Here is a 14,172-nt window from a genome sequence, read left to right on the forward strand (position 1 = left end):
TACAGTAGGATTGTTTACATAGTTCGAAAAGCTCGAAAACTCGATTCCACTCTATATCTAGCGGGTCAGGTCAACTCGAAGACTGACCTCTTTACTATCGTCGATTTTACTTTTGTAAATAAATAAATAAACAGTTAACTGGTTGATCGGGTGAGTTACTAGGTTGGGTTAAGAAGTCCTGTTGAGCCCCGACTGACCCAGACACATCTGCGAGTTTCCAAGAGACAGCTTGAAATCTCACCTAAGGGCCTGTTTGGCCGGACGAATTGAATGGGATTTGGAGGGATGGGATCTGTTTTAAGGTAATGATGGCCTGGTCAGTGGATTAGTGCAAATACCATGGTATTACTGTATCCTATGTCCAAAAATGAGTTATGTTTGGGACGCCTGGCTTATCCATGGATCATAAACAGTGGTCCCGTTTGGCCGGGCATGGGATGGCATGAAATCCTATGGTTTTGAAAAGCACCCCGTTTGGGCAGATTGGGTTTAGGTGGGGTGGGATTCAAAGCGTCCGAATCTCACTGCCGAGGCTAGACAGCTCGTCCGGGCAGGGCTTGTGGAGCCCACAGTGATGTAATTGTCTCATCCACGCTGTTCATCGTGCCATGCAACTGATTTATATACATATTCCGAAAAATCAAGCAGTTCCATATCTCCAGTGGACCACACCAAAGGAAGGTGCGGTGATAATGAAACCACCGTTGAAACCATTCCATGGGCCACTGTTAATTCGTTTGTTACCATCCAAAAATCCAGTGGACCACACCAAATAGCTCCGCCCCCAATAACAATCACTCCCACGTTGGTCATGTCTCTAGTGGACCACACCATATGACAGTGGTGTGAGACAAAAATATCGACAACGTGAAGCGGTCGATAATGTAAATGATTTCCACAGCCCGTATGGCCAATGTATCCGAAGTCACTACACTATACTATAACTAAAATAAATAGGTAATAATCGTTTAGTAATAGTACCAGTAATATTTAGAATTTAAAGATAACAAACAAGGCAAAAAAGGAAAAAAAAAAAAAAACCACGAGGCAATTAGAAGTGCAAAGAATCTCTCTCCAACTGATGGGGTAGGACCATCAGTCGACGTGGCCCTGGAAACCATGGCCCAGGTCGTCTGGGTCATATGTTGTATAGATAAAGTCGAAGAATGGTCGATGTCCACCTCATCAAAATGTGTCAACCTCAACCGCAGGAGATTCTGTGCGAGCTCTGCATCAAAAGCAACTTGTCTTCTCTTTTACACTCGCTTTTTTTTTTTGTTTGCTCTTGCAAATTTTATTACATCATTAACATTATTTCTTTTGGCATGTTAGGGCATCCGCAACATGTCTCTTTTGATTTGCCAAATGTTGCTTCACACTAGTGTGATTCCTTTGGTTATTCATCGGTTACAGTAGTTGCATTTCATGGTGTCCCTGCCCCCACCCACTCTTAAAATACTTTCATCTAACAGCGTTACTTTCTTGTTAGCCAGAGCCTCGTGTCATCTTCTATATAAAAAAAAGTTACAAATTACAATTCCCAAACTACTTTACGAAGGCACAAAACTACACGTGATAGTTTACACTTTACAGATTTACTAAAAATGAATGTTACAACTTACAACTCCGTCCCCAAAGTAAATGGCAGATGGACAAGTTACACTTTACAATACAATTTCAGTCGTACACAAAAATTTAAAATAAAAATAAAATAAAATAAAATGAAAAAAGCATAACAAAATCAAATCTATTGCATTTTATGTTTCATTCAATCATTCTACATGCATTGCGACTATCAGACTTCAAAATTGAAAAAGAAAGTACATATATACGAAATGCTCACCAACGCAACAGTTCTCACGAGAACTTGTGAAAACTTTTTGAGAACTCATCTCCATATGAGCCTAAAAGCTGAACAGTCCACCTGATGTAGCACCCCATGAAACCTTCAAGACCCAACTTTTACCCTTATCCAAAAACATGGTGGGCCATGGAAAAAGGAAACAATTTCCTCCCTTGATTTGCCTCTTTGCTACGGCCCACCAGAGTTTTGGATCAGGTTGGAAGTTGGGCCCTAGGAGTTTCATGGGGTGCCGCATCACATGGGCCATTCGGATTTTGGGTCCATGACAAGTGTGCAAAGGTGAGCATGATATATATATATATATATATATATATATATATATATATATATATATATATATATAGGGAAAAGGTACTATGCGCTTGACCTCACGAGTCCGTCCCATGAGGTCGAGCTGTGTGGGCCACACCACATACAGTAGTGGGGAGGGGCCGTGCACCATTAAAACTTTCATAATCATTTTTTGGGCCCACCGAGATGTGGTTTGCAAATCAGCCCATCCATTATGTGTGTCCCACTTGGATGAGGGTTCAAACGAAGTTTCAGCAACATTCAAAACTCAGGTGGGCCCCACCAAGTGCTTTTATATGTTTTAACGGTGTCTTCACATGATTTTAGATGGTATGGCCCACCTGAGTTCCATATACGGCTGATTTTTGGGATATCCCATAATTTAGAGGGGACCCATCAAATGCACGGTGTTGATGGTCGACACGCATCACAGTAGGGCCCACACAGCTTGACCTCACGGGAGCTTATCGTGAGGTGGAGCGCATAGTACCTTTTCCCATATATATATATATATATATATATATATATATATATATATATATATATATATATATATATATATCACCAAAAATTGGTGTGAAAATAAGAAAATTTTTTATTTTTTTTTTAAAGCATAAAAAGATTAGATCTATTGTGCATGTTTGTTGCATTCTACCATTCTACATGCATTGCAATTATAAGACTTCGAAATCGAAAAAATAAAAATAAAAAATCAACTTTTTCTATTTTGTTTTTAAATAGTCAATTTTCGGAAAAAAAATTTTAAAAAAAGGAACACCAAATCGACACAAACTTTAGCAATATTTGGTGTTTCCCCTTTGTTTTCATCAATTCCAGCAAGAAATCATTAAAAAAAGGCACTATCATCTATTTCGAAAATCCCCAACGTGGCCCACTGCCCACTCGAGCTTCCATCCGTCAAAGCGTTGTTGATTTCAAGTTTGAATCTTCAAAAATGGGTTGTGAGCAGTCGAAATCATCATATAATGAGAGAGAAAAAAATGAGAAGAATCAAAGCAAAATGGCCCCCTTTATTAAAAATAAATAAAATTGCCCCTTTTTTACGGTCACGTTACAGCCATTATAAGACTGTTTTCTGGGGAAGGACTGTTACACCCTTGTATCGTGTAATGGCTACTACCGTTATCATTACGTAACCGTTTTTTAATTCCTTCCTGTTGAGTTCCTTTCCTGGAAAACAAGAAATAAGCATAATATTGATCTGGTGCCAGTTTGATGGAAGAGGCCTATCTGGCGTGCTGCCCAATTTGCTTTGCCATTTCCCAAATGGTATGAGAAATGAAATAGCACTTAGTGTTGTTGCCTGAAACCAATTCGAGCCATTTTCCAAATTCATTCTAATGTGGCATGTTATGTTCTTACGAAAGTTGAATTCATTTCTATGTAGCATGGTCTAGTCTTGCTCTCCTAGTTTCATTACATTTTTCACTGGTTTAGGGTGCTTTGGTTGCACTAAATATCATGAAATTTCTTGATTAATCAAGTCTAATTTGGTGAATAAGTTCATGGAATTTGTTGCAACCAAATACACCATTGGTAACTTAATAATCATCGTCTAAGCCTTACCCTAAGAAATTGGGGTCGACTGCATGAATTCTGTTCCGAATCCGATATTCCACTCTATCAAGGGTCATAATTTCAGTCAAACCATAGGTCATTAAGTCTTTTCTTACTTCAGCCACGTCCTTTTAGGTCTTCCCCTTGCCCTTTTAGCACCTTCAACTCATACCAACTCACTCCTAACTGGTGCAATTCTTAGTCTCCACTGCACATGACCAAACAATCTAAGTCTACTTTCCCTCATATTATTACCTTGGTGCTACTCCTAAGTTCCCTCAAATACATCATCACTAAATCTATCCTTGTCTTGCCACTCATCCATCTCAACATCTCATTTCACCTACACTCATCATGTGCATATGTTCCATAATTGTCCAACATTGACCCTAAAACATGGCAGTTGTTATAGCTATCCTATAAAATTTCCCTTTCAATTCAAGTGGTGCAATATGATCACATAAAACACCAAAGGCACATCTCCATTTCTTCCACTCAGCTTAAATTCTATGGGCAACATCTCAATCTCTCTACTCTCATGAATTATGGACTAGAGATATCAAAAGTGGTTATTTTAACTTCTTGGTCAACAATCTTAATTAATTCCTTGTTTCCACTCCTATTGTTGCTAAACTTGCACTCCATAATCTTCTGTTTTAATCTGACTAATTTTAAATCCTTTAGATTCTAAAGCACCCTTTCATAAACTAACTTTGTGTGCGCACCCTCCATCTTGTCAATTAAAACTGTCCTCTGCCAACAACATATGCCATGACCCTTGGGAACTTAATATGCCTTGAAATATTTACACTTTCAGTAAACTATAAAAATGTCATGGAATCTTATTAAGCTGAGTCCATATGTAGGAGACATTCCCTCTTTCATTCTAATACTAACATGGCAGTGCTTTAAATTTCCATTATTTGATCCTTTGTTGCTTGAATCAGTATATCTGTTGGAGCTGTCTCAAAGTACTGCCCTCCAGGTTCTCATGAAAGTTCATTGCTGATGTCAGATATTCGGTGCCTCCCTATGAATGCCACATTGCTCTTCACTTGTTTCATCATCATCCTGAATTCAGACCATAGTGCTGGTTTCTCATTTGTCGTTTTGATTTAATATATCAGGGATGGAAGGTGGGCCTGTTTTCAACAAGCATGCTGGTCTCATCGGTATTTTGACCAGTACCATATGATGGAAAGCTATAGGTATGGAAATTCAGGTGAGGAGAAACTCGAAAGCTATAGGTATGGAAATTCAGGTGAGGAGAAACTCTCTCTCTCTCTCTCTCTCTCTCTCTCTCTCTCTCTCTCTCTCTATTTCACTTGTGTACTGTTAGGCCTACCAAAACGAGTAGCCAGGATGTCACTGACATGCCATTGGCATGTGGGGAGTTGACTCAGAGAGTAGGCAGCACATTTATTTTGTATGTAATGTACATCCTGTTGCTCTGTATAACAGCTTGTGGTCACATGGAATGCCATATCAACTGCTTGGAGGAATGAGCAGCAGAAAGTACAAAGAAGGACCAGAAGAAATCAGGATGGCTATGATATAAAGAAGGCAGGGTCATACAACAATACCGACTTCCATAGATTCCTCAATTACTACACACAGGAACTTCCAAAGACACATTGCTCCCCACCCTTTCCATTTGAGAAGGCTATGCCTTTCTATTGTTCTTGTCGTGGTAATTGATGGAAGAAGACAGGTGTTGGGAGAGCAATGTGTCTTTGGAAGTTCCCGTGTGTAGTACTCAACAATCAGGGCCTAATACCCACAAGTGCTCACACTCTACAGCAGTTGAGATTTCCAACCAAGCGTCCACTCAGTGGAATGGATGTAACCACATTCCCGACCATCTCCATATGTGAGCTAGAAAGAAGTGATGACAAAAACCGAAGGCAGTGGTCTTCTCCATCTTTGGTGGAGACTATGAATGGTTGTGTGGGGGATGTTATCGAGAAACGCTATGAACGATTGTATGTTCGTCTAGATCATACAGAGCCCCCTCTTTGGTGTTATGCTACAGCTGTGTATGTTTCTAAGGGACCCTTGGACGTTGCATTGCTGCAACTGGAGTCTTTTCCAAATCAACTCCGCCCAATCACTCCACACTTTGGATGTCCATCTCCAGGATCGAAGACATTTGTCACTGGACATTGTCTCTTTGGACCAACGTCAGGTGAGATGAATTTGTTACTCTTCCCTTTTCCGCTGTATATTTCAAAAGGTATTAGTATGAAATCCCCCTGTTTTCATTCTCTATAGATTCCTCCCCTCTATTTTACATAGAAACTAATTGTAGACCCACCGTAGCACGTGTATATTATCTAACCCATTCGGCGTGGTCACTCCATGAAAATGGGTCGCCCCAAAAATCAGGGTGATCCAACCATTAACCACCATGTAAATTCGGAGGCTTTTGGGTGGCTGTCCATTGTTTTCTATTATCTAACCCATTGGATCAGCCTGATTTTTTTTTGGGCGTATAGTATTTTTTGGAGTGACCCTGCTAGACGTGTTGGATACCGTTTATACATAATGGTGGGCCCCCACATGCAGGGAAAATGAACCCCTTATCACAAGTGATTGTTGTCATTTGCTAGGTACCTGCAATAATCCAAAACAGAGGAGAGGAGTTCACAATTCCTCATGAAAGAGAGGGGGTGTTTTCCCTTTTTGAAATTATCAAAAACCATCTCTCTCTCACAATTCCTCATGAAAGAGGGGGTGTTTTCCCTTTTTGAAATTATCAAAAACCATCTCTCTCTCTCTCTCTCTCTCTCTCTCTCTCTCTCTCTCTCTCTCATTGTTTTCGTACAGGTCTCTATCCATTTGTTTACTCTGGAGTAGTAGCAAGGGTGGTTGAAGAGGCCTACAGTTCAGGTGTACCAGTAATGCTTGAAACGACAGTTGCATCGCATCCAGGCAGTAGTGGCGGTGCAGTGGTAAATTCAGATGGTCATATGATAGGACTAGCCACCGGGTAATTCTCAAACCGCAATAGCATGCAACTTTCTGAAAGCATATATATGTTTAAGGGGAATGATATACTGACAGACACCAAAATTATGAGACACCCAGTAGATGCCCTTTGAGTTTGCAGTATTCTGCAAAAGAACGTCTGTCATCATGCCAGCGGGGCCCAATGTATGGTGCCAATCATGTGTTGTTAATGGGGCTTTGCATCATCTTGTCTGCTTATGTCGCTGCTCTTTCTGTAAATTATCGAATTACCGGTAGAATTAACAATCATAAGGTTATTGATGTTAAAGAATGACTTCGATATGATTGACGTTGTGGAAAAACACCCGCATACAATTGATGCAGGTAAAAGAAAAGGGCCAAAACAATATCCAAAAGAAAAGGAGAAGAAACAAAAACCAGAGAGATACTTGGTTTGACCATAAGATTATTTATGTCCACAAGATAATAATACGTAGCTTTCTTCTTTCCTAAAATAAGAGAAATAAAAATACAAGACTTATGTCTCCAATCCTTCCCCCTTAGAAGATCTTTCCACTAAGGAATACCTTCGAAGATGATTGAATGATCTCCTTTATATAGACCACCACATGAGAGAGTATTATTGGAGACTAGGTTTTATCCGTACGTGTGGATCTATGTATGTAAGAAGTGGTGATGGAAGGACATTTCTTAATAAGAGATGTCAACAATAATACCGCTTCAACGTTCCCCTACTTGAATACTAGTTTTCTAACAGTGCAAAAAACACTTTGAATAACGACTATCCAAACATTACCAAATACTACGTAACAACAAACCCAAGAGAAGTCATATACAAATCAAACTTCTATCTTGCAATAGGCTTTGTTAGCATGTTTGCTACATTATTGTCAGTGTGAATATTTTGCAATGAGATTTGTCAATCTTTCGTCATATTTTGAACATAGCAATATTGAACATCAATGTGCTTGGTCCACGCATAAAATACTGGATTCTTGGCTAAGTAGGACCAACTTTAAATTCTTGCCACTATATAAATAGCCTTCTTAGAAGTACCCTTCAAGCAACGATGGATCCACTTTATAACAATCCAATGATCTCTACCCAGGTTTGCCATGTATTTACGAGTTTCTCCCATTGTTTAGCGCAATGTCTAGTCAAACAGAAGGTTTCTTATCGTCGATGATACGATACCCGAGACATTTGTCTTCTCTATCTTTGTGCTAAGACACTGATATTGAGACATGTTGCAATTAGTAGGATACTGAGTATTAACTGGATTAGAATTTTGCATGTTGAAGTGAAGCAGAACTTTTTCAACATAATGGGTTATTCAAATGTCTATATTCTTCATATTTTCACAATCATCTTAAAATCTGATTGACAACACTCAAATCCTTCATATCGAATTCTATAGCCAAATAAGATTTTAATCCTATAATAACATCTCTATTAATACTTGTAACCAACATGTCATCTACATACAATAACAAGATAATAAATACATCATTATTATAACTAAAACATGAACACAATAGTCCACCTCACATCTCTGAAATCCCAAGATCACAGTGAAGGAATGAAGTCGCTTGTATCAATAATTCAGCACATGTTTTAAATAGTAAAGCGATATATTCAGTCGACAATCGAGTTTTTTCTTGTTTTCTTCGATAAAACTTTCTGGTTGGGTCATATAAAATTTTCTTCATCAAGATTTTCATGTAAAAAGGCAATTTTTACATTCAACTGTTCACGCTCCAAGTCAAGCACTATTATCATACTCAACACAATACAAATAGTATTAAATCGGACAATAAAAGAAAATTTCATGAAAGTTAAATACCTGATTTATTAGCATACCGTTTTACTAGTAATCATGCTTTACATCTTTTAACATTCCCATCAGTACCTTTCAACATCTTCGTTAGCATCTTTTTTCAACTTGTAAAGCCATTTCAACTAATAGCCATTTGCCTCTTACTCTATTCAATTAATTTCCAAATCTTATTTTTATACAAAGCTTCTATCTCTTCCATAAATGTTCTTAGTATCAATGGATTTACATGTCTCTCGGTATGAATGAGCCTCGCCCTCTTCTGTCATGGAAGTGTAAATCATAACATAATTCATGAGCCTAGCTCTCTTTGGTCGATCTTAATCATTTTTTAGTTTTATCACTTACATCTCATTTGCATGTTCCTCATCAATTTCATTTTCAACAATATTATCAACTTTTTAATCAGTTGAACAAGTACACTTATTTTAAACATCGTTCAACGATTCTAATTCAATTCTATCTTGACTTTTACCTTGATAGTTCATTGTCTTTTTGAATTAAATCTTATTTAAAATAATATTTCGACTAATCAACAACTCGTAGGCAGTAGGGTTTCACAATATGTATTGTTTTGTTTCATTTGTATAGCTAAGAAAAATAAACTTTTTGTACATCGCATCTAACTTCATCATTTACTCTTTAGAAATCTATAAGTGTCATAACCAAAAGTACAAATGAATGAATAATTAATAGGTTTTTCATACAATACTTTTTTAAGGATCTTGCAATCCATTGCAATTGTAAGAGAACGATTTACCAAGTAACAATTCGTGTTAACGGCTTCCACCCTAAGACATTGCTTAAGCCTAGTCAAACTCAGCATGCTTCTAGCACAATCCATAGACATATAGTTCATATGTTTAGTGACTTCGTTCTATTATGGAGTAAAAAGAATTGCGTAGTGCTTCTCAATGTCATGTTTATTACGAAAATCCTTGAATTCTTTTGAGGTGTACCTTTATCCGTTATTATTTCTCAAATACTCAATCTTCTTTCTTTTTTAATTTTCAACTAATGCTTTAAAGTTGATAAAACAAACAAAAGCATCACTCTTCCTTTGTAACATATAAATTCATACATTCTTAAAGAAATTGTCAATAAAAGAATTTAAATACTTTGAATACCAAAATGAATTAGATTTAAGACATTTTTACTTTTAGCAGTGTAAGAGGAGAAGCGAGTTCTATAGAGCCTTTTTAATAAACAATTCTTACAAAATTTTCAATAAATAGATTTTAAATCAGAAAGTAAATTTCAATCAAGAAATACATTTAGTCATTGCTTGCTTAAGTGGCCTAACTATCTGTGCCATATTATAGCAGAGTCTTTCACAACATTGGTAACAATAGCATCGCCAACCACAATATCTCCAATGAAACAATATAATCATCTCATCAACTCTCTCTTCGTTGCCACCACCGTCTCTTTTACAATCTTCAATCAACTCTTGTTACCATAAAATTTATAGCCATCTTTATCGAACTTTCCCAATAACAAAAAGACTCTTCCACAGTCCAGTATGTGCCACATACTAGAAATTGCATGTGTGATATCATTAATCATAGTGATTCTCACATCTCCAATCCTCATAATTTTACATATGTTATCATCACCCGTGTAAACTGTGTTGCCATCACATGATTGATAATGTGTAGAAACAATCCTTGTATGGAGTCTTGTGGAATGAAACACTCGAATCTAAGATCCAATGATGGCTCAGATTCTCTAGTGGAATCACTGCCAACGACACTCCTTCATATTTTGATAAATTATCTTTCTCAAGTAAGTTTTCTTGGGAATCCTTTGAATCCGATGCTTTATCATGAGAATAAGGTTTGGAATTTTTCTTATATTCTTTCCTAAGTATACAATTTTTGCTAAAGTAACTACTGTTTTCACAATTCCACAACTTCCCTGTTTTATGCCCTTTCAACTTGAGTCATGTCTGATCTCTTCCACTGGTATATGTCTCGAAAGATCATCCTCTAACCATCATAGCATCACCAAAAGATCTCTCATGTATTTTTAAAACAAAACTTTTCAATAACCCAATGTAGGCATGGTTAACTCCATATTAAGATCTGGACCGTTGTTGAGATTCATAATCAAACTATCCCATGGGGAAGATTCACGGCTTCTGGACATGTAGGAAGTTTAAGCTTCGGAAGGAAAATATTAAAATACGGAAAAGGGAGGTTCTAAGTGTTAAAGAAGCTAATTTTGATAATATGGCCAAAGAAGTACATGATCGAGACTTGCTAGAGGAGGAAGGCACTCTAGCAGTTTAAGATATGGATAAGAAGGTAGCTCATTGTTTGAGTTATGCAAATCAGGCTAAAGAGGAGGAAATAAAATCACGTCAACATTCAAGAGCGATTTGGCTCAAGGAGGGAGACAAGAATACACGCTATTTTCATAGCATTGCTAGTCCTCGGGCTAAGTGCAAATGTATCAATAATTTGGTCATAGATAGGGAAAGAATTTCAAATAAAGGGAAGATTTGTGACACTATCATCAACGTACAATCTGCTCCCGGCTGAAAACTAGAATAGGCCTCGACTTGACTATTTGGCCTTCGATAAGTTGAAGGAGGTTTCCTCCCTGGAAATGCCATTCTCTGTAGAAGATGTTAAAGCTAACATCAATTCTATGCGGAGGGACAAACCGCCAAGTCCCAATGTATACCCAATTGCCTTCTTCCAGATTTTTTAGAATATTGTTAAATCATACGTTTTGGATTTTGTCTCTGAATTTTATAAGTGTAGCAAACTATCTATTGATATTAGGGCATCATTAATTGCTCTGATTTCGAAGCCTGAAGGAGTGGAACAACTGAAAGACTTCTGCCCTATTAGCCATATAGGGATGTTGTATATGATCTTATCAAAGATGCTAACGTTAAGTTTTCGGCAAGTTTCATCTAAAGTCATTGTTGAAAATTAAGGTGCCTTTGTCGTGGGTAGGAAGATTATCGACAATGCCTTCATCGCTCATGAATGCATCGATGAAGAGGTGTAGTTTGAAACTGCATTTGGAAAAGAACTATGACCAGAGCTGTACATGAGTCGAGCTTGGCCCGGCTCGGCTCGGCTTGGCCAGCAGTCTACCCTAGCTCGAACTCGACTCGGCTCGGCCAGTAGTCTACCCTAGCTCAAACTCGGCTCAGCTCGGTCCTCAGCCTGACTGAGCAGCTCGACTCATTCAACAGCTCAGGCTAGCTCGAGCCGAGTTCAAGTTTGAGCCTAGAAGCTGAGTTCGAGTTTAGGTTTTATAGTTTTTAATATAATAAACTTTTGTTATCTCTTAAAAAATCCCACAAGCCTAGCACTAAACAAAGTAGAAGTGCGGCCTTTTCTTCATCAACCACCGCTAATATGCTAATCAGGGTATTAAATTCATTGAAGTGTTATTGTAAAAATGACATTTCATCTTTAAGTTACATAGCCGCTGTTGGATAAAGATCTTGTTTGAAATCGATTTCTCTTCAAATAGGTTTTGCAATTTGTTCCACAAACCTTTTACAGTGGTTTGATCAAACATGTTAAACGAAATCGAATCATCTAATGCAAGAAGAAGATCTGACATAGCTAATTAATCTTTCTCCTCGAGATATGACATAGCTTATTGATCGTTCACCTCAAATACCTATTCTTTCATCTCTACATGCCTTTACTTTTTTTCTTTTTTCTTTTTCTATTGCAATTGTGCAGCCTTCCTTCACCAACACCACGTTCATCATTAGTTTTCAGAATGCGTCGTAATTGGATTCGTCAAACTTCGGCACCTTGAATTTGGTAGAACTTGATCCAACCAATTGAAACACAATTGCAACAAAAACACTGACACCAATCTCGTGCTAAAAGGCTTCTCAACCTTTGGCTTTGATACCAATTGTTGTAAAAAAAAATAATAATAAAATAAAAAATCCACACACAATTAATGCAGGTAGTGCAAAAATATAAAAGGAAAAATGGCTAAACCAATACCAAAAGACAAAGGGAAGAAACAAAAACAAGAAATAAGAGGCACAGAGATTTACAGATGCGTATGTTCATAAGGTAACAACACAAACCATTCTTTTTCACTAAAACAAGAGAAACGAAACTACAAGACTTACCTCTCCTACTCTTCGTTTGTACAAGAACTTCTCGCTAAGAAATATCCCTAAAGATTATTGAATGGAATACCCCTCTCCACCTGACCACCACAAGAGAGCATTGCAAAAGGCCTAGGGAGACCAGGTTTCATCAGTCTGTACGTGTGCACGCAAGAGGTAGTTGAGGGATATCTCCTAATAGGAGACATCAACAACAATGTTGCCTTAACATTGTATGTGGTTTGAAACTTGCAATGTGCTGCAAGAAGTGGCATGTGTAAGCCAGCTTCCTAGGAAAAAGAAAAGATAAATAATTAGAATACATATGTACGTGTATTCTATTCTTCATAATATTAATTGAAGTTTGTTGAAGCGTAAATAAAGATATTGTTTTTGGCCTCTCACAATTATAGGCGTTTAGGGACCATACCATTTCTCGACTTCAGCATACCCTCTGAAGCTCTAAGGCTAATCTTCGATTTCTCAAGAGGTTGGTTGTTTTCCTTGTGCATTCCTGACATTAGTTTGAAATGAGAGGCAATATGGCAATTCTTACAAGGAAATATCGAAGAGGCTTCCCTGCCCCATGGTGCTCGATTGAGAGATCTGGGACCCACTCATCAGGTGGGTCCCATCATAGACATGCCCTTGGTTGAAAAGGTAGGCCAGTCACTCATCAGTGTATATGGGTTGCCCACTGATGAGTGGACTGACCTGACTTTTCTTCTTTCTTTTTTTTTTAGCCAGGGTATGGTCAGATGGGGACCCACCTGATGACTGGCCGGATCCATTCATGTGCCACATTGGCACGCATGCTGCGAATTGACTCTTCCATTTCTCTGGAATCACTAGCATTTCTCCTTGCAACTAGGATTCTGGTTTCTGAAGAGTATGTCAACCCACAGGTATAGGGGATCTGTCGATCTTACAGCAAGCTATGGACAAGCCCAATGAATTCCTTTCTTCTGTGTGGGGGTTGAAGCAACAACCATCGTCTCAGAGGCTAGGGCCCTTCCCTTACCTGCCAAAATCTCTCGTGGAGAAGATTAACGAAGGAAAAGGATCTCGTTTTGTTAATTTCCTTGCCAAAAAACGTGCTGAGACATTCCCTGGGGAGCCACCTCCAAGCATGGATAAGCCTATCAAAGAAGAGTTCCTTACTAAGATTCTTCCAAGCAACCTCTAACCACAACAGAAGAGCAAAAAGGTAGGGAATAATCTTATTTTGTTTCACTCACATTTATTTATTTATTTCTCTTGGAAATGTATCAGCTTCATCGACATGAAATAATCTAATTGCATCTGTAATGAGCATTGCAGGGAGTGGCAGAAAAATGCATAAAACCTTGCATTGGTGACACTGCCTTATGCTCATGCTGGTCCGAATCAGCTCTTCTTCTTCCTCAAGTCCTGTACAGAATGTCGTCGGACTGAAACAGGGCCATTATTCTTTGGAGTCCCATAGGGAGTGTCGTCAGACTGAAACAAGACCATTCTTTTCTCCATCCCAGAGCATTGGGGGATTTTCATTTTATT

General features: G+C 38.1%; 1 protein-coding gene across 1 annotated transcript; it reads left to right on the forward strand.

The window, feature by feature from the left end:
* The first annotated feature begins 285 nt into the window (after window positions 1–285).
* On the forward strand, window positions 286–13,822 carry LOC131244260 (glyoxysomal processing protease, glyoxysomal-like). The gene is made up of 7 exons (XM_058243896.1): window positions 286–302; window positions 4,681–4,837; window positions 5,195–5,423; window positions 5,487–5,918; window positions 6,560–6,722; window positions 13,050–13,126; window positions 13,542–13,822. The coding sequence occupies exons 1-7, from the start codon at window positions 286–288 to the stop codon at window positions 13,820–13,822; spliced, it is 1,356 nt and encodes a 451-aa protein (XP_058099879.1).
* Window positions 13,823–14,172: the final 350 nt, after the last annotated feature.

Source organism: Magnolia sinica, chromosome 1 (assembly GCF_029962835.1).
Source record: "Magnolia sinica isolate HGM2019 chromosome 1, MsV1, whole genome shotgun sequence".
Taxonomy (NCBI): domain Eukaryota; kingdom Viridiplantae; phylum Streptophyta; class Magnoliopsida; order Magnoliales; family Magnoliaceae; genus Magnolia; species Magnolia sinica.